The 25,702-nt window shown below is 39.9% G+C and overlaps 1 protein-coding gene across 6 annotated transcripts in view; it reads left to right on the top strand.

The window, feature by feature from the left end:
* Fras1 (Fraser extracellular matrix complex subunit 1) overlaps window positions 1-25,702 on the top strand; it is a 423,435-nt gene that overhangs the window by 157,751 nt on the left and 239,982 nt on the right. For all 6 annotated transcript variants that reach the window (XM_048364092.1, XM_048364090.1, XM_048364089.1 and 3 more), the window contains exons 4-9: window positions 2,111-2,203; window positions 11,872-12,031; window positions 13,619-13,752; window positions 18,002-18,085; window positions 20,358-20,459; window positions 22,483-22,674. In XM_048364092.1, the coding sequence (XP_048220049.1) occupies window positions 2,111-2,203; window positions 11,872-12,031; window positions 13,619-13,752; window positions 18,002-18,085; window positions 20,358-20,459; window positions 22,483-22,674 (765 nt within the window). The remainder of the gene's footprint in view (window positions 1-2,110; window positions 2,204-11,871; window positions 12,032-13,618; window positions 13,753-18,001; window positions 18,086-20,357; window positions 20,460-22,482; window positions 22,675-25,702) is intronic.

The following is a 25,702-nucleotide window of genomic DNA, read 5'->3' as shown; positions in this document are numbered from 1 at the left end:
GAGCATATAGAAAAAAAAAACAGTATATGTGCACTCTTTCAGGCATCTGTTGGGGTGATTACTCTACCACACTATTCAGAGTACTCCGTAAGTGTTGACCAGAATCAAATTATCATATTGTTGTTGCTAGTTGGTTCTTCTAGAACCTAAGCAAGTCATCTCACTAGGTTCCCTGCAGTGTGCATTGCTAGCTCTTGTGTCTGCAGCCATTTTCCTATGCTCCATGCAAACCTTGGAAGGACAGTGTGTTCTGTGCCTCCCAAAGCTCACCAAAACATGCATGGCTAACCACGTATGGTTCAGTAGCAAGAATTCTCTAATTCTCATTCTCTAGGTTCCTGCCTCCAACATCCTGAGTTACTCCTTTAGCTCATCTCTATCATATACTCAAGTTCAGTAGACCCAAGTTGGGAACATCCTCTCCCATACTCCATTGCCACTCACAAATAAGAAATATTACTGAGTTGAGTTTTCTGAGGACTAAATCTGAAAATTTCTATAATAAACCAAACAACGTAATTTATAGATATATACTATCCTTTGAAGTTTTCCATTCTACCTGCCTTGATTCTTTGCTCTCTGCCTTCCAGGATAGAGTATAAACAATTGGATTATCTCATTTCCTATCTACATGAAATTTTTAGTAGGAATTATGCTAATGTATTTTCTATTGCCACCTTGGTGGAAATTAAAGTGTAGCTTTTTTCCTTTGGGTTCAGAGGACACTTTTTTGAAGAGTCATTAATGTTGCATTGCCTGATAATGTATGAAATCTTATTTTATATAAGTCCTGTCCCTTCTAAAACAGACTAGAACTTGCTGATGGCTGGCATTGGTGTATTTAGTCTGTGTAGTGGATTATCAACTGTCCAATTTTAGTCCTATTTTCTATCTACTCTAGTAAGTGGTGAAGTGAAAATGCTTTTGTAAGTGTACTTTTTAATGGAGGCAACCAAAAACAATGAAGTAAACACTCACAGGTACACATGCACATACACATACACCAGTTCCCCCTCCCCCCCATTCTGACATTCAGATGTTTTTTGTAGAGTTTTATCCTGTGGATGTGTCTTGTCTTTCAGGGTAATGCAGGGTTGGCAATAATTTTTGGTCATTGCTTGTCTGTTATACTGCTAGACTTGAGGAAACTAAGATGTTGTATAATAAGCGTAAGAGGATCTAACAGGAGAATTACTAGATCCCAAAGAAAGCATTCTGTTCATCCTCTCTCTTTGTCTATTGTCTATGTCTTTATCATTTTATACACACACACAACCCAAAACTATATATGATATATATCCATGTAATTATATAATATATAATCTTATATGTGCTTAGGATCGAACCCAGGGCCTTGCACATGATAGGTAAGTGCTCTACCATTAACCTACACTCGCAACTCCTAAAAATGTAATAAATCAGAATGTTGACAGTGGTAAATGCATTATTAGTTAGCATGTAACAAGTTCATATTAGATTTTCAGAGATCACATGGTGACCCATTCTTTTGACAGCATCAATAAGGACAATTACAAAAAAATTGTTTCCCAGCTTCCTCCAGTATATGTATGTGATAGTTCTAGACAGTGCTACTTCCTGTCTAAACTTTGTCTTTCAAATTCCTGTCCTGTGTATCTTGCTACCCTGCTTCTTCAGTGGAGATGAACAGTAAGAAGCCCAGCAACCACCCCACCCCCACCACCCTGCTCACTGCATCAGGTCTTGCTCAGATAGCTGAGACCTGCTAGCTCCGGATCCATCTCCCCCACCACATATACACACCAGAAGCTTCTTCCAACAGAAGGAAACAACACCCTTATGGAAACATAGTTTTTTTTTCTCACCCTGACTGCTTTTCATATGTGGAACATTTCTAGTGAAAATAGTTTTATCACTTTATCACTTGGAAATGATGTAGAGATTTTTTAAAAATAGAAATTACTTTTGCAGTTCTTCACAAGGAATCATTTTTGCCATTTTATCCTGTCTACCATTATTCTGGAAACTCATGTGACTTAGTGAGTCTAAGATACTTGTAGTCTGGATAGATCCTGTGGCATTTTGTTTTCTGTTGTGGTTGATTTACACTGAACTGCTTTTCAATGCTCAGGGAGAAGTGCTTCAGATAGCTGCCAACCAGTGCTGCCCAGAGTGTGTCTCCAGGACTTCTGGATCTTGCCACCATGAGGAGCAGGTGCATGAGGTAAGTGTTCTGTGACTTAGGTCTCAGTCTGTGCCTGTGGATTGTTAACAAGACGAGGCTAGGGGCTAGCCTGGGATGACAAGAGAAGCCTGTCTTTTCCTGGACTATAGAGGATTTGGAGCCCATTTCACTTCCTGGAAGCATTTAGGTTTCTCGAATAAGATAGAAACTGTCCTACTTATTCCACAGGCTCTACATAAACATTTATAGATTGAATTTGTGTCTGTATAAAAAGTAGCCTGAGAATGGCAATGTTGAAGAAGCTGTAGTGTTGAATAATAAATGCACCTCCTTCTTTTGTATTCTACAGACAGTTTTTATTTGGTAGTTATAAACAACCCTGAGCTGGTAAGGGGAGCAGATGACATTACTCCCATGTTAAAGATGAAACAATTGAATTGGGAAGCGTGTAAGGTACTTGAAAATGTCATGTGACTAAGAAGTGAAATAACTTCATCTAACTCTGACCTGTTGACTAATAATTTATGGCTCTTTCCAGTGGTATTCAGTTTCTCAATGTCAGTGAAATCAATATTTCAGGCTTTGTTTAGGGTTGCCCAATGCATTGTAGGATGTTTAGTAGCATCCCTGGCCTCCTTCATGATACTAGTAGCAACTTTAATCATGATAACCACAAATATCTGCAGGTATGACCAGATTTTCCCCAGGGATAGAATCTCTATGCTTCTTCTTTTCTCCCTTTAAGAAGACATATCCTGAATTCTTTTTATGCTATATTCTTTCAGATTCATTTAGAGATACTAAATACTGATTTAAATACTATCATTGCAAGGTTTATAGTAGAAATTATAAAAACAGTTCAGCTCCATTCATACTTAAAAGTTACCTCGAGGTACCAGGTAAAGTGGAATGCAATGGAGAACTACTCTTTGATTCAGTTCTCATCTCCCACTTTAGACAAAACTCCCGAATGCAGTGTCTCCATCCATTCAGGAAGGGGAGAGCATAGGGTAGTTGCATTCAATATGCCCACTCCAGGACTCTATGAAGTGTGTGCATCTCAAACTCAGTGACTACAGTGCTCATGTCCCTCTGGGACAAGATCATCTTACTAGAGCCACAGTTTCCTCATGACATGAAGAAGCTATTCTTTCAGTTCTGCACAATGAACTGCTGAAAACCACCCAAGCAGGATCTACACTGGGAACGTCTTCACCCCACCAGTTACCAGATGATTCTCCATCAGTCTGGGTTCTGCATGTAGTGTGACCTTCACTGCCCCCTAGGATCTTGTTGAACTGGAAGGTGACACAAGGCTGTGTTGTGAGGAAAATAGGGCCAGTTCATCATGAGTTAAATAGGTGTATGGTTCAAGGTGGGAACATTCTTCTAAATCTTGCAAGTGAAAAAATATTTGTAGCCCAAACAAGGCCCAAATCTGGAAAAATACCTTAGTAGCTTGAAAAGATTTGGTGCCAGGGACATGTGTGTTTAGAATTCCATAAATCCATGGACCCTTCCAATGACATTAACCACTTACATTCTAGTATTATATTTGTACACATGGACAAGTCTATTTTGATTTAGGGTGTCAGAGAACATAGACTACATTTTTAGTATTTTTATAATCATCTTCCTTGTGTCTTAGCTAAACTCTCCCCAATGTAGGTGCTCCGTAAACATCGATGAGTGAAAGACTCAGCCAATTAGTAAATCTTTTCTATCCTGTCTCTGTGTCCTCATTTGGTGGAGATGTTGGCACTTAACTCTTGGTCCCTTCCCACCCCTCCATTCCCCTCCTCTCCCCTCCCCTCTCCTCCTTTCCCCTCCCCTTCTCTTCACTTTTTCTTTTATTCTTCCTTTTTTTTTTGTTTTATTGCTGGGGTTTGTATTCAGGACCCAGAACTTGCTAGGTAAATGCTCTGCTCTGCTTCAGAACCACCCCTCTAGCCCTTTTTTTGTACTGGTAAGATAAAGTCCTTTTTGTTTTTCTACTGAGTGCTCCTGAACTTACCAGATTGACTTATTTTCTGCTTTCTGTCATAGCTGGAAAGGTAAGTGCATGCCACTGTAGCCAGAGAAAGGGTCTTGAAAACCTTTCTGCCTGTGTTGGCTTGGAACCTTGATCTTTCCAGTTTCAGCCTCCCAAGGGTAGCTAGGATTATAAGCATGGCTAGGCATTTCTAAGACCTCAGCTCTCTCCAATGGGCTCCTTTTGCTTGTCCTTCTTCCTGCCTTTGTTGCAACTCATTCATTTTGCAGTAATCCATAATGCAGAAAGCTACATAAAGAACTGCATAAGAACATGCCCATGCATTGCTTTTCCTTATGCACTTTCAAAATTCATTCCCTCCGAAAATATTAAAATTGTATTTCTGGCACCTGATGTAACAGTGAAAACAGATGAGTTCTGAAAACTGTACGCTTTAGGGGAAATCTCAAATATAGCTGGAGATTGATTTTTTTTTCAGTTGAGATGATTCTAATCCTAGTGTTAAGTTTTAAGTTAAATTTGTTTTCTCTCTGTTTTTCTTTCCCTGCCTTTTTCTTGTCTTCTATGTTCTCTCTAAATCATTCCTGATATTATTCATTTTCTTGGGCTGGTTAAGGACTTGTTTGGTTTGGCCTGAGCCAGGTCTTGTCACTTCTATCACTAGGTTTTGTTTTCCTTCTTCTGTTTCCTGAAGTCTTTTTCTTTTTGTTCTTTCTTCTTGTTTGGAAAGCAGTTTCCAGTACACTTTCCTATTCTGCTGAAAAGCATAAGCCTCTCGCTTTGGCCTCTGGCTTGCATCCCATAGAACAGGTCATGGAGACTCTTCCAGAAGCAATGAGAGAGCCTGGTGTTTTACCAACTCTGATGTGGAGATCTGAAGTGAAAGCTTGGCCCTGGGGAACAGATTTAACAGAGACTTTAGGATAGCCAGGGTGTGGTCGGAGGGAAGTAGCTGAGCTAACACTGTCCCCAGCAGTCATGATTCCAGCCATGGGGAGTCAAGATGGGTTGGGCCTCCTAGCTGCCCAAGAAAGCCACCCTTGAGTGAAATACTGAGCCTCAACAGAGGCTGCCTCTGTGCCCTCACAAGGAAGTATCTTACCCAACTGGCATTTCAGGAAGGGACAGTGAGCTTCTAGATCTTTCCAAGAGTGGGGAAAATGGGAGCCTTTTGGGTGACTCCCAGTTTATTTGGGCATGTTGCATGGATTTATGGTGCCCAGAATTTGGGGAGACCGTTAGGATCTATGCCAACTTTGCCAGCCAATCAGGGAGCCAAGGCCAATTCTGCTTATTTGAATGCTTCCAGCCTGTTTCTTCCAGCCCTCCAAAAACAATTCATGAAAGGGAGGGGAGAAAACTGTTAATTCTTTTGTTGTTGTTATTTTCTTCTTCTCATATGAAGAAGATAATATGAAGCCTTAGAAGACAGTATGTGATGATTCTCTGAAAACAGAGGATGGCAGGCAGGATTGGCTTAGCGTGAATCCTGTTGAAGAGAGGAGGGAGGAGGGGAAACACTACTCATTTTGCCTATCCACGAGGTTAAAAGGAGAACTAATTTGTGTGTGATGGAAGAAATGAATATTGAATTCAGGCTTGTTCTCTGAAAAGTAGCAAATATAATTATAATATGCACTGAACAGTTCCAGATATTTAGTATTCTGGCTTTATAACTCTGTAAGAGGAACAAATTATATGAATTCAAAAAAATTTTTTTTGTTTTGTCAAGTAAAACAGGCAAATGCTTTATGACCTTATCTTTCTTTTGGACTCATGTCAACTCTTAAGCTAACTTGTTAGTTGAATATGCAGGAAATAATTTAAGATGTTGTCTGCAGAATTTGCATTTGCCTAGTTTCAAAATCTCATATGTTCTTTAAAGGATATTAATGAGGTTAAGATGGCACAGCTCAAACTGGGTCTTGTGGGAGCACTACTTTCTGCATACGTTAGTCCTTGATTTTCCAGAACTCTCCTTGCTGCCACAGTGTTTATTAAAAATAATACTTTTGAGCTGGATACCAATGGCTTATGCCTGTAATCCTAGCTACTCAGGAAGCTGAGATCTGAGGATCGTGATTAGGCCAGGCAGAAAAGCCCATGAGACATTTACCTCTAATTAATGAGCAAAAAGCCAGAAGTGGAGGTATGACTTGAGTGGTAGAGTGTCAGCCTCAAGTAAGAAAGTTAAAGGAGAGTGCCCAGGCCCCAATTTCTAACCCAGTATTTCCACAGAAAGCAGTTGTGCTTTTGTACATGGACATGGAGAACAACATGAAAATCATTTATATAGCTATAAATAAGTTCAGCGGGTCCTGAATCCCTTTATTTCTCGATTGGGTGCCTTGCATGCATTATCGATCCTTAGAACACTGGTGAAGAAAGTGTATCACCCTGAGTCTGACATGAAAATGGACTAAGTGACTTGTTTCCTAAAGAGGAGCTGAGGGAGTGATTTTCTCCTCTTGCCTGATGCCCTTTGCATCATCATCTGTAGCTGCCTCTGTGGCTTTACATCAAGGAGCGGAGCCTCCCTCCGAAAAGTTCTCTTAGTTCCATAATTCTCAAGCTTATCATGAAGAAAGAATCCGCTGCTTAATTTTCTTTCTCTTGAGTTAGATGATCACAGAGCCGGAAGGTACTGAAGAGCTTCACCAACCCAGCCCTTTCATTTTACAGATGAAAAATCCTTGATGATCAACAAGTCATTATTAGAGTTGATTTTTGTGGTCTCTGTGTGAAAGGTGGTGCAATTACTAATGTTTTTATAAATAACAATTCGTGCTTTTTTTTTTTTAGTAGTAGCAAAAACAATTTCTCTGAGGGTAAGGATGGAAGAGAGGAAAGAGAACTGATGGAAGATGTGACTTTATTAAGAAGCATTGTATTCATAACCTGACTTATGGAATTGTAACCTCTTTGTACAACTACTTAACAAAACCCAAAAGTGCTTGTTTGTTTTAATGAACTAAATTTCCAGATGTTTAGAAGTAGTTTCCTTTTATAAAACAAAAGTTTACCTCAGGTTGTTCATAGTCATCACTATATGAAGTTCATTAATATTGTAGATAGTAGTTTATTTTGTGATGACAAAATTGAAGTACTTTAGTGATGAAAATTTGGAAAACAAAAATAAACAAGAAGAAAAAATATGCACAAGCAATCTCAATCCTCTGAAAATTTTTGTTGGTATTTTCTTTGCTTTTTTTTTATTTTATTTTATTTTATTTTATTTATTTTATTTTATTTTTTTGGCCAGTCCTGGGCCTTGGACTCAGGGCCTGAGCACTGTCCCTGGCTTCTTCCCGCTCAAGGCTAGCACTCCGCCACTTGAGCCACAGAGCCGCTTCTGGTCGTTTTCTGTATATGTGGTGCTGGGGAATCGAACCTAGGGCCTCGTGTATCCGAGGCAGGCACTCTTGCCACTAGGCTATATCCCCAGCCCCTGCTTTTTTTTTTAATGGGGTGTGGATAGCAGGGACGACAGAGAGGAAAAGATAGGTATGTAGATAGATGATACAGAGATATGTCTTTTAATATAACTGGAATTATACAGTTTATGCTCTTTGTTAATGCATTATATTTTGAATAGTTCCTTAGCAAATCCTTGGAGAATATTATTTTTTAATAATAAGCATTTAGACAGATTTTCAGGTTTTACTAAAATATTTCCAACTCCACTATAAAAAACAAGGTAGATCTTCTTATATTTAAATCCTTTTGGTAATTTTCTTTTGGTAAAAAGTGAAACTAGTAGGTCACTGAATCAAAAGGTTTAGAGTATTGACATCTATCCTAAATAAACGTGCACTAGCATTGGCCTGCGACTAATGATGGACCCACTGAGAAGCTCATAGTCATGCAGTCTCTTTTCAGGTGTGTATACCTTGGTTAGTCCTCACCAATGGTGAGGTGCTCTGGCTGCAAGAAGCTCCTTTCTCTGTAGCTTTGTTAGTGCTGGATATTATGAGTTTTAAATGCTTCCCATTTCTGATAGTAAAGAAATGTTAACTAGTTTTAAATTGATATTTCTATGCAGTTAATAAAGTTGAACATTATGGTCATTTTTTATTGGAATGTTTACCTTTTCTTATTGCTTACTAATTAATAAAAGTTGCACATTTTAGCCAGGTACCAGTGGCTTAGGCTTTGAATCCCAGCTTCTCAGAAGGCTGAGATCTGAAGATTATGGTTTGAAGAGAGCCCATGCAAGAAAGTCTATGAGACTCTTATCTCTAACCACTAAAATGTCAGAAATGAAGCTGTGTCTCAAATGATAGAGCATTAACCTTGAACCCAAAAAACTAAGGGATAGCTCCCAGGCCCTGAATTCAAGCCCTAGGACTGACTGGCATGTGCATGCATGCATGTGCATGTGCACTTGCACACACACACACATGCACAGACACAAAAGTTGCACATTTTTATTGGCTTGTCATAAGCTTTTTATAATGTCCTTCTGACAGATTAAAAAAATTAACTTACTGGAGCTATCCATTTTTCTTTTATAAGTTTGTCCTCTGTTCTATGCTTAGTCTTTTCTAAGCAGTAAAGGTCAATGGTCTTCTGTCTTTTATTAGCCCATAGTCTGTGGACTTGCCCATTTATATGCTATGCTGAATTTGAAATTTTATGTGTAATTATAGCAGAAGTAAAAATTGATGGCAGAGGTCTTGACACTCCCATTGGTGTCCACTTCTATTACTCACAATCAGGACAAAAGCATAAAAGAGGAAAGAAGGCCATGAACTTGTAGTAGAAAGAGGGAAGAAGATGAAGCACCATCATTTTTTTTGTTTTAAAATATTTAATTGGCAAGTAAAAATTGAATATATTTAAGGTGTCCAGTGTGATGACTTTTTTCTGTCAGTCATGGGCCTGAGAGCCGTCCCTGAGTTCTTCAGCTCAAGGCCAGCGCTCTACTTCTTGAGCTACAGTGCCACTACCCAGTATGATGATTTGATATGCACGTACATTGTGTAATGGTGCTACAATCCAATGAACTTACACATCACTACTGAAACTGTACATTAGATCCCAGCATTGGTTCATCTCATGTATAGAAGTTGTGCATTTTGGCCAACATATCTCTATTTTCTCTCTGCTCTATCTCCGGGTAGTCTCAGCTCTTACCTCAAATGAGCCCTCTCTGCATGCCACAGCCCTTTCTGATTCTCTAACAGGGGATCTCATTTTTTTGTACTAAAATTACTTTATTACAGTTGATTTTTAAACATTTCCTTTGCTATGATACAAAGGATACTTACAAACAAAATATTACATATGACCTTGTTTTCGTTCTTATGTTCTGACAACTTGGTAACAGCTTTAAATGCACAATCTATACAATTAATACAGGTTATATATGACCTATAAGGTATGCTGAACCAGACGAATACTGACAATATACTGTAGAGTAAGCCTTACCAGTTAGTGCTGTGGACCATTTCTATCAAAAGGAAAATGCACATCTACTCAGTCACCTTCACCAGCTGATGCTGATAATGAGGGACAGGCTTCTTCCCCATTGCAACCCTGATAAGCCTCCGTTGTGGGCGTCTGTTTGGTCCAAAAATCAAGAGGACTGAATGCAGTTAAGATTAGTTACCAGGGGCTGGGGATTTGGCTCAGCGGAAGAGCACCTGCCTGGTAAGTGCAAGTCCCTGAGTTCGGTCCTCAGCTCTGGAACAAAAAAGAAAAAGAAAAAAAAAAAGATTAGTCACCATTAAAGTGGTAGAACGCTACACTCTGGACATGATAATCTTCAACCAAAGAAACCAGTCCCAGTTTTCCAAGATCACAAGTCCTTTGCCCACTATGAAATCCCTACAGGCTCAAGGGCTTTAGATGAGAAGATGAAGGCTGCCAAAAAAGGAGGCAAGGAACCAAGTCAAAATATAGGTCTTGCAAAAATTATCATTTTTCCCTTCACCAAAGGGAACTAGAAATGTACAAATTCATTGATGACCCTCAATGATATCATATCAGCTGATAACTCTCATTTTGTCTGGACCAGGGATCTCATTGAACCTTTTTAAGCACCTAGGACAACCTAGTTGTCATGCTGTTTAGTTTCTACAGACAAGAAAGCTGAGATTGACAAAGATTTAAGTCATTTTATCCTGTTGCGAGGGCAGTAAGAGCTAACCAGAACCTGAAAGTCTGACTTAGTTCTCAAGTTTATTATTGCCCTCTTGTATTACTTGTAAGTCTTTCTAGAAGAGAGTTGGATGATAATAAAGTGAATACCAGGTTCCCAAATCACTGGATAACTATGAGTACTGGTTACTACTGTTGTTACAACAATAGCCTGAAGTTCTACTAATTCTATGTTAGATTTGGTATGCTTATAACTAGGGCAACAATTTGCAAAATAAAAGACTACTGACTTGTGTAGGTAAGACAGGGATCCTTTGTGTTTGAGGCAAAAGCTATTTTAGATGCCAATTTGAGAGGAAGAAAGACTATACTTATTTTCAGTGTTTCTCAATGTTACTTACATTTGAAACCTTCAGATTATATTTAGTGCCTAGATTGTGAGATGCTCTAATAAAACTCCATATATGATGTTTGCTGAATCAGATATTCATCATAGGCTAAGATTTAATAGAAGCAAAGGGTAATGGGTTCCAATATTTAAGAAGTTTCAGGAGGGAAAACTAAAGAAAACTATTCATGGGATGAATTTTAGCCATGTCTTTGCAAAGACCACCATGATTCCATTCTGATGTCCATAACCTACACTTAGGCAGCTACTTCCTGAAGTATTCAAAATACCTGTGGCTTTTTACATGTTGGTTCACTCTGCATGACATCTTGGCTGTGGCTCATTGAGAAACTTCGGGTGTTTAGTCAATCTCAGCACAAAGCCTAGGTTAGTAGATCCCTGACAAAGTTCTAGTTCTGAGAATGTGCTTGCCAGTGTAAGTAGGTTAGGAACACCTTGCATGAGTGGTAGGCAGCCTGGCAGTTTGTGGTTTGTTGGAGGGAGGGAAGAGGGAATAATATTAAGAAGAAAAGTCAAAGAAAGAAGCAGATCACGGAGCAGACCCTCGTGTTGGGAGTGTAGCTCAGTGGTAGAGCTTGTAGTTAGAATTCACAAAGTTCTGAGTTTTGACATACCTTCACCCCAAACCAAAGAGACAAAAAGGGAGAGACAGAGGAATTAAGGGAAGGAAACCAAGGAAGGAAGGAAGGGAAGGAGAGAGGGAGGGAAGGAGAGAGGGAAGGAAGGAGGGAGGAAAAAAGCAAGAAAAACAGTCTGGATGTTCTGGGAAAATCTTGTAGTGTCAGCACCTTGGCCTGAGTTAAAGTCTAGCCTAGGCAATAAAGCTAGACTTCATCTTAAAAACAAAGAATAAAAACACAATAAATGTGTGTGTGTGTGTGTGTGTGTGTGTGTGTGTGTGTGTGTGTGTGTGTGTAAATTTTACTTGGTGATTCATATAAGTTTTATATGATGAGATTGAGGTAATTTTTGTGTGTGCTGAAATTTTCAAATATAATATCCTTGGGATGATTGAAAGTAGTCCATTAAGAAATTTTTTCTGACTCGGATATTGCAAACCCTTCACTCAACATTGCAGTCTCGGAGTCTTCTACCTTTCCTGAGTTCCATCCTCAATTTGTATAAGAGGAGATATGTTTTAGTTTGGCTGGCCTGTATTCTGGAGTGAATGCTCTTTCTTCTTCGTTTTTCCCCTTGGCACAGCATGGCACTGAGTGGGCCTCTTTCCCTTGTGGGATGTGTTCTTGCAATCATGGAGAAGTGAGATGCACCCAGCAGCCATGCCCAGCATTGTCGTGTGGATATCAGGAGCTGGAATTCATCCCCGAAGGAAGCTGCTGCCCAATCTGTGTGGGCCCTGGAAGTGAGTATGAGCTTTGAGAAAGAGACCTTCTCTTCCTTTGGGCTTACATGGTGGCATTGTGTCTCTTCCTTGTCCACTGTACTTCAAAGTTTCCTGTCCCACTCCTTATTAGAAACAAGGCATGATTGTTGCACTTGGCAGGAAGTGATGTTTCAGAATGAGATTAGAACAAATCTTTAATCTCCACACCCAATTTGGGATAATGTAAGTATATGATTTATTTGTTTTGCCTTCATCAGATGCAGCCCTCAACATTTTCAGCTTCTGAATGGAAAGAGAGTAGAGAAACAGTCTTTGATAGGATTCCTTAATGCCAAGGATATTCCTTCTGTCCTTTTGTGGGGAGAAAGACTAAGTATGTTCTCTATGTAGTATTACTAGCACTGAATCTGCAGGCTGGTCTTTAAGGTGATATAATATCTTTCTCTAAGACACACTGAGCAAGAAGGAGGTCTTTCATTTGTCTTTATTATATCCTTACTGAACGTATTATTCCTGCTTCAAACTAAGACACCCAGGGTTAAGCTTCCGGATCCTCTGCTTGGAATCTGGGCTTGGTTTTGTACTCCTATAATTACATGTCAGAGATGTGTGTTCCCTTCCATCTCTATAACTATTAGTATAGACTTTATGATAAACAGGAATTATTGTTGGTGTATTTTTCTTTCTTGTGACATATAACTAGAATCCTTTATTCAATGGTACCTAAATGCTACGTTCTGTTCTTACTTTTTCCCTTAAAAAAAACCCTCATGTTTATTTCCAATCTCTACTTAACTTCATTCCTGGCAATCCTTTTCTTTAGAGAAGCATTCCAGGGATTAAACTGTGTAGGCAGAAATGATAAAGGTAGAATGCTTGCCTGTACATTTCATATATCACTCACTAGCTGATATCATTTCTGTGAAGTATTTGGAGACAAATAACCCTGCCAATGAAAACACATGAACAACAGAGTGGAAGGTAGAAAGGGGCTGTATGGTCTGAGTTACTGGGATTCTCTCCTAGGCCTTAGGGAGCTTTTCCACTCTCACTCCATGAAATAGATGCATTGGAAGCATTTTTGTCTCAAGAGATTGGGACAATAAGTAGAGCCAGCCGCCTATTTTGTGAGAATGCAATGTCCCTTGTTCAGAAAGTATAGGGTGGAGAAGCAGTCATTTTGTCTTTGTAGTCTCGCTTTCAATCTGTCCCGTCTTTTACTTGCTATGTAATATGCTCTCCTGAGCCTAAGAATACTCAAGGAGTGAGTAGAGACGCTCTCTGCCCTCACTCTGTCACCTGCATCCTTCTGGCACTAAGTCACTACTGTAGGTAGAAGGTGGTAAGGCTCACCAGGCAGGGGGTGAGTGCAGGCGGCTGAGAACCCATCCCAGGAAGGCAGTGTGATGTGGGAACATGCATGAGCTGAGGTCCAAGTCCCACCTGACTTCATTTACAAAGCACACATGTTGAGATGGCAAGGTTGTGACGACAGAGCGTTAAACCCTGAGCCATCAAATGCGCTACAGTCGCGTGCCCAGGCAGTCAGTCCTGAGACTAGGAAATGCATTTTGTGTACTAGTCCTTACTCCTTTGACGTTCCAGAGGCCTGTTCCTATGAAGGCCGTGTATTTCAAGATGGAGAAGACTGGAGACTGAGCCAGTGTGCCAAGTGTGTGTGCAGAAATGGGCTTGCCCAGTGCTTCACAGTTCAGTGTCCACCTCTGTTTTGTAACCAGGTAAGGAAGACTTCAAAGTGTGTCTGTCATAGCCTGTTAACTGTGCAAGAGCTTGGAGTCTCTTCTGAAATTCTGCCACAGAGCTAGAAGCCAGGCTCTTTACTTTCCTTATACTTTTGGAGACCACCTCTGAGATGTTTCTTTTCCCCTTAGAAGCTGCAGGATAGGTCTAATCACCAGCTATTTAGGCTAATTGTTCCATAATGAAATTGAGCCTGGAGGGGACACACGAGGAAGCCTCCAGCCTGAACTGCAGATGTTCCCAAAATGTCAGACTAAACATCTGGGAAAGTTGGTAATCTGATCAGTTTTCTGACTATTTTTCCATGCATAGCTATAGTCTGCTTTTTGAAGACATAGACATGTTTGTGAACATGATTATCCAGATGTACACAATTTATTCCTGATAGGATAATGATTCACATTACCAAAAGATTTTCTCTGGGGATGTTTAAGATACTAGGATCTTGTTTTTCATTTAAAGCCAATCTGATTTTCCAAACATTAGGCTCTTACACAAATATAAAAGAGAAGATCAATTGCAAATAAATGTGATATAGGTAGTATCTTATAGCTTTTTTTTTTTCTGTGCTAGAGGTTCCTGTGAAAGGGCCATGGCAGTTGACAGATAACTGTGAAAGAAATTTTGCCTCCAGTGGGGGAAAAAATAGCTCATTTTTTGGATCTAAGAAAAAGCTGGAAGCCAACATTTAGTTGATATAGAGCAACACTTTGTATCAAATAAAGCAAAATCAATAACATGGCATATTGTGACAATTGGGCAATATTTTAAAAGGCAGACAAAGGGCAATTAGACAAGAAGTGCTAAATGCCAAATAGAGAGAAAATGCATTTAACTGGAAGACTGGATTGTATTATCCACACTACTCATGTCTTCTCTCCCAGTTCATCACCAATCTTGTCCTAGCTTGAAGGTTACAAATGAGCTTCTTGGTAGAGTTGCCTAACATCTTGCTTCCCTGCTCTTCCACTAGGTGGGCACTGCAATGTTGAAGCAAACTTTGATTAGCACATTCGGTAGCATGAATCCTCTTATATTGGAAATTGTGCAGTTTGCCAAGATTACAATAAAGGAACTGAAGTGGAGAAAAGCAGGGACTATCCCAGTGAGATCTGCTGTAAATCTTCAAAAATTAAACCCCACACTGCATATGAAACATTGAGTAATGGAAAGTACTATTTCACATTTTAGAAAACATTAGCTATCAAGTCTTTGCTTCTTGCACAATATTCACTTGTAGTTTGCATCCGTATACATAATTAAGAGTAAAAAAGTTGAAGTTTATTACCATACTCTAGAGTTAAAATGATATGTAAGTATTCCGAAGACTTGAAAATACATTGATCTCTTGGGGAGAATGATGAAATGGGTGACATTGATCAAGATGCATTGTGCTTATAAGTTGATATGATAAATTGAAACCCCTTTGTACAACTACTTATAGATAATCAAAGAAAATAATTTGATCTCGACTAATCTTGTGTGTAAGTCTATGGTTTTTGTTATATATTTTTTTTAAATCACTGTCATATAATTTAGACTCCTTTTTTTCCCTTTAATATAAGTAAGATTGGAAGAACCATCTAGAACTCACAAACACCTTTTCCAATATATTTTGTGTGTTTAATATGTGTCTATTTCTAATTTTAATCTAGTTTAATTCTAATATTTTTCCCCCAGGTTGGTCTTAATAAATAGCATCTGTTCTAATTGTACTTATTTCCCACAAAACAGCTATGAATCTGAAGTTACTCCCTCTTTTCCTTTCGTTACCAACCAGGTTCTTTCCCACCATTTCCTCCCTCATTCCTAATAACCCCATTCTTTAGTTATGAGTAGAGTTTAAGTTTATAGTCACTACAATCTTCAGTATGGTTTTAAATTTAATAATTTGCAGGGCTAAGGATGTAGTTCAATGATAGAATTCTTGTTTACTGTACACAAGATCCAAAGTTCAATCCCCAGTGCCTCCAGAAAACAAATTTTTATGACAATTTTACTTTAATATTTCCTCTTACTTATTTTCTCTTAATTGTTCTGTGTTAGGTTCATCCTATTACTGTTTCTTTATTGCTTCCTGTTTCCATTTGATGAAGACTGCATATTCCTGCATCTAACTGAACTTCATTTTATTTTTTGGTACTGGGGTTTGATGTAGGGTGCAAGGGCTTGCCAGGAAAGTACTCTATTACTTAAGCCATACCCTCAGTCCTTTTTGCTTTAATTTTTTAAATAGAATCTCAAGTTTTTGTCCAGGAAAGGTCGGGACCTTAATCCCCCTAAACCTCCTGCATAGTTAGGGTGCCCCACCAGCACCACCATGCCCACCTTAAGATGAGGTTTAAGATGAGGTTCTCCAACTTCCTGCTTTTGGTGATCATCTCAATCTCTGCCTTCTGCACAGCTAGGATTACAGATATAAACCATACCCAGCCCCCAAATGACTTTTAAATAAAATCTATAATAAATGATTCAGAAGTTTCTTCTTTCTCTGAGACTTTGGAATATTATTACATTCTCCTTTAAGTGGATTCAGGACATGCTACCCCAAAGTACTTCGCAATGGCATATTGAATATTCTCCATTGAAGGAATTTAAGAAAATGTAATTTGCATGAAGGTCATTTGACCTTTGTCCCTAAAGTGGATCAGAAAACCTAGGAAGGGTTTTCTGCCTCTGAAGCAGGTTGTAAGACACTTGAATGAGTGGTGCTCTCCTTTTATGGGAGAAAAGGTACATTCTTATTCTTAAACACTCAAGGATGCAGAAAACAGTCTAAATGAATGGGCCTTCTTCTGGTCTCTCTAGTTTATTTCCATTAGGTTATATTCCTTTCTCTCGTGTATTTCCTCATGACTGTCTGTGTTTTCATGAAATCTTGAAGAAAAATTGCTCATACTCAGCATATACAGGGCCCTGGAATAAACACACACACACACACACACACACACACACACACACACACACACACACGCATGCGCGCGTGCTTTTGGTTCAAGTAAAACATGAATTTACATGATTATTTTTGTTGTTGAACTTTCTTTAATTGTGGAGGGTTTGGCTTTCTATAACACTTCTGAATCCAAAATAAGTAGAATGGATGATATTTATCTGATATTTATCCTCCTTTACAATTCATCCTTCAGGCTCCTTTTCCCCCATGCATATTTATTCTTTCTGTATACTCATTCTTGATCAAGAGAAAGCTATTCATACTCATTGTCTGAAAGTTACAATGGTTAGTGTCCTGTCCCAGACTGATTTCCTTCTTAGATCTATAGCTAGGTGCTAGGAATAGCACTCCTAGTTCTGGGTCTGATAAGAACTCTTCTACTGCAATAAAATCTTTCATCATTCCCACTGCCCAGCTCTCTTTCATTCTAAATACAGGAAACACAAAACTACAATATTCAGTTTGTACTGCTTCCAGAACACTTTTCATTTCCCTCTCATGCTAGTTACTTGCATTTGGAGTACTCTCCTTCCCTCAAAGTTGACCTTCCCTTCCTTCTCCCTTTCCCCTCCCCTTCCTCCTTCTGTCCCTTCTCCTACTCTCGCCTCTTCTTCCTCCTGCTCCTCCTGCTCCTCCTTCCCCTCTTCTTCTTCCTCCTTTTACTCTTCTTTTATTTGTTCTGGTAGTAAGGCTTGCACTCAGGACTTTAGCCTTTTCACTTAAGACTGGGGCTCTACTGTGATCCGCATATCTCAGCCTCCTGAGTTACTAGGATTGCAGGTGTGAGCCACCAGAGACTGGTCACGTTTGACTTTGGAGGTGACTCAGAAGGAGCTTGTGTGTTCTTAAGTATCAATGTATTTGATGATCGAAGTTTCATTCAAACTATTTGCCAGTAACATTATCAGTTGTATGTATTTGAGTAAGTTGCACAGCCTCTCTGATCTTCCTCTTCTTACATAAACAGAAATAAGAACATTTAGGTATAAGGCTGTGTAAAGCCTTAGAACACTGTAGGCAAGCATTTATGTGCTGTTACTGTTGTTATTGTTCATACTTTTATTTGTTCTTTGAAAGGGGTAGGATTAGTATACACTTTGTTAGGGTCACACTGACCTTGGAAATGCTAATCTTATAAGAGCCCCAGGTGACAATAAATACTCAATGAGAAGAAATGGTTGTTATGGATACTTGAGGCACATGGTTGAGCTGGCTGTGAATGAAAATTTCCTACTAATGTAGATTTTATTAATATCTCCCTTTGATGGTGTAAGGATGAAGCTGTGGTCCGGGTCCCTGGAAAATGCTGCCCCCAGTGCTCTGCACGATCCTGCCCTGTAGCTGGCCGAGTGTACAAGGTAACCTTTGATGTGCCATTGTGTAGTTGTTGTGATATGTGTCTGCCTCCCATCCATTTAACCTTTCATCCTCATGCTTCCCTTTTTGCCAGGATTAGTAACTCAGTACATCAACAACCTTTTTCTTCTCTTCATGGAAGGACTTTATGAAAAAAATTGAAGTTGGGAGGGATTAGGAATGTAAATGAATGTGCTGCTGTCAAGCAGCACCTGGTTCCGAAGCTGTTGTGAACCTAACTGTTCTCACATCCTGAAGTGGTGCCCATCAGTTTACCCTAAGCCTTGGGGTTCTGAGAATGTCTATAAATTGGCTGGATTTCATGCAGTGATATCCAATGACACCCCTGTGTACATTGGAAGGAAACGTGGAGGTGGTGGTATGGCAGAGAGAGAGCGGAGGGGCTGGTGATAGTGGTAACTGTCAACTCGGAAGTAGTTCTGGAACAGTCTACACAACCTTGCCAAACTCATGGTAGCCACCAAATATGGATGAGTTCAGCACATTCAGAGTGTTCTGTTTTGAGAGCTCCAGGCTGTAGCAAAAGGAGGCTATATTATTTTACAACAAAGGACATAGAAACATAAATCCAACTTTTTTCTTCCCTTACTTGCCAGCCATTCCAGGGAAGACTAAAAAGATTGGTATTGTAGCTGTGAATAGGGAATCTGGAATGGGAATCTTCCCCATTCTAGATGAGTCACTTGCAATCTGGTGAAATGATTAACTGGACAAGGATTTTTATCTGTATTAGAAATGCACCCTGTGACCAGTAGTCACATATGCAACTTGCATGATGTCTTCATGCGGCAGACCTGTCTCTGAGGGGAGTCACTTACAAATGATACAAATGCCCCTCTGAATGTGGCTAAAACTATGCCATTTATTATCTTAGTCAACTCTGAGTCTTGCTAAAATTATACCATTTATTATCTCAGCCTGTGTTAGGGCAGCTATAGAGTTGCTCAATTCAAGATTCAATAATATTGCCATGTTAGTATTTGTCTTAACCCTCCACCCCAAGGTAGAGGGTATTGAACCCCTGGGCCTTGCTGTACTAGTTAAGCCGTCCCCTCCCTCTTTTTGTTTTTATTTTGCTTTTGAGACAGTCTCATCACCTTTTACTCAGACTGACCTCAAACTTTTGAGCCTCCTGCCTCTGCCTGTTGAGTATGTAGGATTATAAACATGTACTTATAATGCCCAGTCGGTATTTGCCTTTTTCTGGTTTGATCATGTCCACAAGATAGTTTCCTTAGTTCCAGACAGCTCATTTTCACGTAGCCATTTCTACAGGCTGAGGGAAGAAAGGAGTTGCAGGAAAGTACTTTCCTTGATTCCCCTAGCTGAGCAAACTTCTTGTGACTTCCCACCAGCTAGCTTCAGGACAATGTCCATGGCCTAGCTGCAAGGGAGGCTGAGAGTGTGGTAATGAGACATGGTCTCTTGGCAAAGGAAGTCTAAAGACTGTCTAGTCAGTGGGAACTTTCTATTCATCTCTTATGTTTTCAAGGCTTCTATGTACTTGAGTGGGTGCCTGGCCTATCTGAAATGAATATGGTCAGATGAAAATTCAAAGTACCCTCACTATCACTGTATCTTATCTGAGTACATTGGAAACTGTATATACTGGTATTAGAACTAGGGAAGTGAAAGGGAATATCAAAATCAAGAGATAAAGGATAAAAAGACAAACGACTACAAAAGCAATACTTGCAAAACCATTTGGTGTAAAACAACTGAACAACTCATGGGGGGAGAAGGATAGGGGGAGGAGGGAGTAGGGAATGAGGGAGGAGGTAACAAACAGTACAAGAAATGTACCCAAGGCCTAACATATGAAACTGTAACCTCTCTGTGCATCACTTTGACAATAAATAATAAAAAAAATTCAAAGTACTCCTTGGTTATTATTGACTTCTTTGTTAGAGGCCATTTCTACCTTAATAGTATCATTTGTTTAGAGAACGTTCACTAGGGCTCCATTTAAACAAATATAGTAAAAGTTAGGTAGAATGTGGTATGCCTATAATCCTAGCATTGGGGAGAAGGCCACAGCTGGAGGATATTGAGTTTGAAGCCAGCCTGAGCTATATAATGGCACCCTGTCTCAAAGAAACAAAAACAAATGAAAAGAAACAATGAATAAAAAATGTGTTTCTGTGTTTGTATTTGGGGTGTGTGTGTGTGTGTGTGTGTGTGTGTGTGTGTGAGAGAGAGAGAGAGAGAGAGAGAGAGAGACTTTGATAAACCTCTTTTCCTACCTTCCTTCAGCATGGTGAACAGTGGACTGAAGATGTGTGTACCACATGTACTTGTGACCAAGGAGAGCTCAGGTGTCACAAACAGACCTGCCCTCCACTAAGATGCAAAAAGGTACTTCAGAGTGTCAAGCTTGTGTTTTGTTTTCTTTCTAAGCTTGATTCTCACTCATATAAGACATTTCTTCATCCAGTGTGTGCTTTGAGAGAAAAAAAGTTTTAAGCAGGGTGCCAGTGGCTCACACCTTTAATCCTACCTACTCAGGAGGCTGAGATCTGAGGATTGAGATTTGAAGTCAGCCTGGAAAGAAAAGTCTGTGAGACTCTCTTGAGGTGGTTCCATGATGGTAGAGGGCTAGCCTTGAGATAAAGGAGCTCAGGGACCTCTGACACCCTAATCCTGAGCTTAAGCCTCAGGACCTGCAAAGAAACTAAGCTTTAAAAAGAAACATAGTGTGTTATATAAAGTCTAAAGATGTGAAAGTTCTGCATCCTAAGCAGGAGGCATCCTGTGGGTCAGGTACAGAGTTGTATTGCTGCCACTTGTATTTTGGCTTTCTGCCTCTTTGAGCTTTGGTAGGATATTTTCTATTTCTTTTCTCTTCTGTTCCAGTCTGGGGCTTAAACATGGGACCTTGAATTCTTGCTTAGCTTTTTAGCTCAAGGTTGGTACTCTGCCACTTGAGCCAACATTCCACTGCCAGGGAGTCTCTTGTCCATTATTGCCTTGACTGATATTGAACCTTGATCCTAAAATCTCAGGCTTCTCCACAGAATGGGAGAAGATTTCTTTTTACCAGGTATGCATCAGACAAGGTCCTTATATCTAAAATATACTTAGATCTAAAAAAAAAAAACCACCAAAAAACCCCATTCCCCCCAATAAAACCTGAAAGAAACAACCAAATTAACAAATGGGCTGAAGACTAAAGAGTAGAAAAAGTAAGTGGCCAATAGACACATAACAAAATGTCAAACATCTCTGACCATAAAAGAAATACAAATCAAAACAACATTGAGATTCTATCTCACCACAGTTAGAATGGCCATTATCAAGAAAACTAACAATAACAAAGACCGTCAGGTATGTGGCCAAAAGGTAACTCTATTTCACTGTTGGTGGGAATGTAAAATTGTTCAACCACTATGGAAAGCAGTATGGAGGTTCCTCAAAAGACTAAACATAGAGCTTCTCTATAACCCAGCAATCCACTTCTGGGCATTTATCTAGTAGACCACAAACAAGGCCACACTAAAGCCACCAGCACAACCATGTTCATTGCAGCATTATTTACCATAACCAAGATGTCGAATCAACATTCCCCTCAGTGGATGAAGGGATCAAGAAAATGTGATATCTATGCACCATAGAATTCTATGCTTTCATCATAAAGAATGATATTGTACCATTCATAATTAAATGGTAAGACTTTGAAAAAGTTATATTAAGCAAAGTAAGCCAGACCTCCCCCTTCCTAAATAGGTTGCATGTTTTCCCTCATTTGTGGTAACTACAATTTGCCTATAAACCTACAAGTAAACACACGGCATGGTTTATTAAAATGTACGTATATTGGGTCATGATAAATTATGTGGATCTCTATGCATTCACACAGAGTGAAACCAAAGGAGGATATTCTCAGGAGAGGACCACAGAGGCTCAATAGCTATGTGCATATGGTCATATAAAATAATATTTATTGGAATGAACTCCAAGAAATGGAAACAAGAGGTTTTTTTTTTTCTTTGTTGCTATTTTTGTTTTCTTTTCCTTTTGTCTTATTTGTTCATATATTTGTCTTTGGGAGGGTAAGGGGAGGCACAGAAATGGAGGGACAAAGGGTGAAATGGTGCAGCAGTGGTACTCCCTAGACATGATGTTGAAAATGAACTATACAACTTATGGGTAGGGACAGGAGGGAAAAACTGGGAGAGAGCAAGAGAAGGAGTGACATCCCCTCCTCCCCAAGTGTACTCATTACCTGACTTATGTAACTGCAATGCCTCTGTCTGTGTGTGTGTGTATATCACAAATTTGTAGGCCCCTGAGTAGCGAGTATTGCAAGTGTGACCCACCAGTGCTTGGTTCAGATGGGATTTTTTCAGTGTTCCCTCCCTCACCATCTGTGTCTCCTCAGGGTCAGAGCCGGGGTCGGCGTCATGGGCAATGTTGTGAGGAATGTGTGTCTCCTGCTGGAAGCTGCTCATCCAGTGGGATCGTGCGGTACCAGGATGAAATGTGGAAGCGCTCAGCCTGTGAGTTCTGCATGTGCGACCATGGCCAGGTGACCTGCCAGACTGTAGAGTGTGCCAAGGTGGAGTGTGCCCGGGTAAGAAGTGAAGGCTTCCATTTGGACGGTGGGGCTTTCACAGGCAGAGGTAGACCTGCTCCTGTTCCCCATTTCTTGCCAACAGAGGGGAGATCAGGTTGCTGGCTCGTGTTTCAGGGGGTATTTTAGCACAAAGATTTGATGGTGTCGAGTCAATGTTAATATTGGTGCAGGCCCACTTGGAATAGCACTGTGAAGCTTTTAGCTATTTGTGCCTCTGGTCAGATTGGAAGCCCCCAGAGCCACAGACATAATAGAAAAGGACCTGATATGGGCTGAGGGCCTATCTAGACTTTATTGCACCAGGGTCTGGCTTTGTCTGCATACCCCATTGGCTACATTTAGTTCAAAGGAGATCTTGCACCTGAGGGCTGCTGCTGAGAATCAGGAAAGAAACGAAAATGGTTTTTGTTTTTAAGATAGAACAAGAGGGACCTCATAAACAATTAACTCTGCTGACCTCTGTTGCGTGCAGAATTTCAAGAAGCTTCTAACAAAGCAGCTTCTGTCTGGACTATAGATGTATATTTTAAGGAAATTACTTCTCCCCCCCCCCCCTTTGAACTCATTCTTGACCCATGGCAAAGCAAATTGCTTTTAAAGTTGCCTCCTGCTCCCCAGCCTCTCCCATCCGCCCCACCAGCTTCCCTCAGGGGTGGGAACTCCAGTAGAGATGGGAAATTGAAAGATCTGAACCCTGTGGTGTCCATGAAGGCATTTTTTCTTTCTAAATCCTCCCTCCAACTTCTTATTGGCTCAGTTCTGAGCTTAAGGAGGAAGAACCTTTCGAACAAGGCTGGTGTTCTTCAGTTTGCCTCCTCCAGTGGGGTCTTGGCAGAATGGAAACACAGGAAAAGGGAGTCTTGCTTTTTTTTTTTTGTAGGAACTTTCCTACTCCTTCATCTCTGTCTGTCTGTCTGTCTTCTTTGTTAGAAGAGTCAGAATGATTGGACAGACATCAGGAGAAACCTTTGCTAGGGTCCTTCCCTGGCCCTTTCAAACTGAGATGGGGCTTCTTTGCTTTTTCTGTTTACCCAGAGGATCCTGGGTTGTTTTCTGAGGTTTAATTTGTCTAATATGCCATGGTTTATAGAAAATAGAGAGATGAGATCCTGGTAGGGTGAGAGGTTTTTTTCTTTCTTTTTTCTTTTTCTTTGTGCTAGTCCTTTAGCCTTTTTTTTTTTTTCCTTCTCAAGGCCAATGCTCTACCACTTGAGCCACAGTTCCACTTCTAGCTTTTTTGGTGGTTAATTGTAGACAGGAGTCTAATGGGCTTTCCTGCCTGGGCTTGCTTTGAACCTTGATCCTTAGCTCTATCAGTCTCCAGAGTAGTGAGACTTAAAGATGTGAGCCACTGGTGCCCTGGTAGGTGAGTCCTTTAACTACATACTTTCTGTCAAATAGAAACAAAACACCCTCAGATAATAACAAATCATTGTCCCCATTGGTAATTCATTTGAGATCTGTTTGCTATTGTGTCACCTGGCTGTGCTGATATAATCCATGTCCTATGTGTGCTTTTGCGGGGAAGATGGGGAGCAACTGCTGAAGAAAAGAGTGGCCTAGTACACTCACCCCATATCACTTCATACCACTCTGTTATCCCTTTCTACTCCACATCATTTTTTTTCTTTCATAGATGGAAGAATTCTAAAGCATGCCTGTTACTCTATATCTTTAATCAACTAAATGACTTCCTTCCAGATTATTGGCACATTTCCCAAATTATAAGTTAGTAGATTCAAAACTGGAAACACTACTACTAATGAAATTGTAACCAAGGTTTAATCTTAAGAAAAATATCCCTCAGCCTTTAAAAAAAATAGACCATACTTTGTATACAGCTCTGATTAATGACCTAGTAACAGCCTGGATGTAGTAATTTCTCATCAGCTTGTATTGATGGTGGTGAAAAATATAAATAAGGTACATAGGGTAGATGCCCCCAGGTGGCTGAGGCAGGAGGATTGAGCATTAGAGGCCAACTTGGGCAAAAGGACAGATCAACAGGCAGGCAGGCATGCAGGCACACACACACGTATACATATTCTCTCTCTCTCTCTCTCTCTGACACACACACACACACACACACACACACACACACACACACACCCCTCAGCTGGGAGCATAGCCCCAGGGCTTGAGCAGGAAGCCCTGGGTTCAATTCTTAGAATTATAACCTTCAGACTTCCCAGGCTTTAGGGAAGCTAGATGTATAAACAGAAATTACTCTGTGGTGGCACTGAGGATTATGGAACTATGAATTAAATGTATGAGGAGCCTGAGGGAAGTGACTGGGTCTGCCAAGAGAGGAGCTGAAGTGCACTGTTGCTATTTTGATTTAATTTTACTCTACTCTCTGGTCACCTTTCTGAAAGATCTCTAATCTTGGGTACCATGGGGACATTAAGTATCAGTATATGCAAGATGTGGAGAAGTAAACTTCCCAAAGAGACAGAATGGTGTGCTGCCACCACCATCACCACCATCACCATCCTCATCTTCATCATCATCACCTTGGTTATTAGCAGCAATATTCTGAACAACTTGAAATCATATGTGAATTGTTGTTAAAAAGGAGAAAATGGCACATTCTTGTCTTTCAGATACCTAATTTCACTCTCTAGACATTGACAAATAAGGAAAAAAAATGATATACTAGATAATATGATGGATTTCACTTTTCTATATTTTGTAATGTCTTTGAACATAAATTCAGATGGAAAAATCAAATTACATTTCTTTTCTCTTAAGAGGACTTAGCAATCACAGCTTCTATAATATGGTAGAGGAAATGAAAATTTTATCAAAATGCTTGGGAAAAGGTTGGCATGCACTAAAGTATGGTTCCTTTTCCTTTCCTCTTAAAAAAAAAATCCCTCCAGGAGGGTTTCCTTTTGTAATAGGTAGGTTAAGCCCTGTATCAGATTCCCTTGGCTGATAGGTGTTGATAGGATTTGATGGGGCCAGGGATAACAAATTCAATCTGGCTTATGCAGGAAAAACCTCTTAAAAAATGAAATGATTG

Source organism: Perognathus longimembris, chromosome 16, assembly GCF_023159225.1.
Source record: "Perognathus longimembris pacificus isolate PPM17 chromosome 16, ASM2315922v1, whole genome shotgun sequence".
NCBI lineage: Eukaryota > Metazoa > Chordata > Mammalia > Rodentia > Heteromyidae > Perognathus > Perognathus longimembris.
The sequence above is the reverse complement of the archived record's forward strand: the minus strand, read 5'-3'. Positions and strand labels throughout refer to the sequence as shown.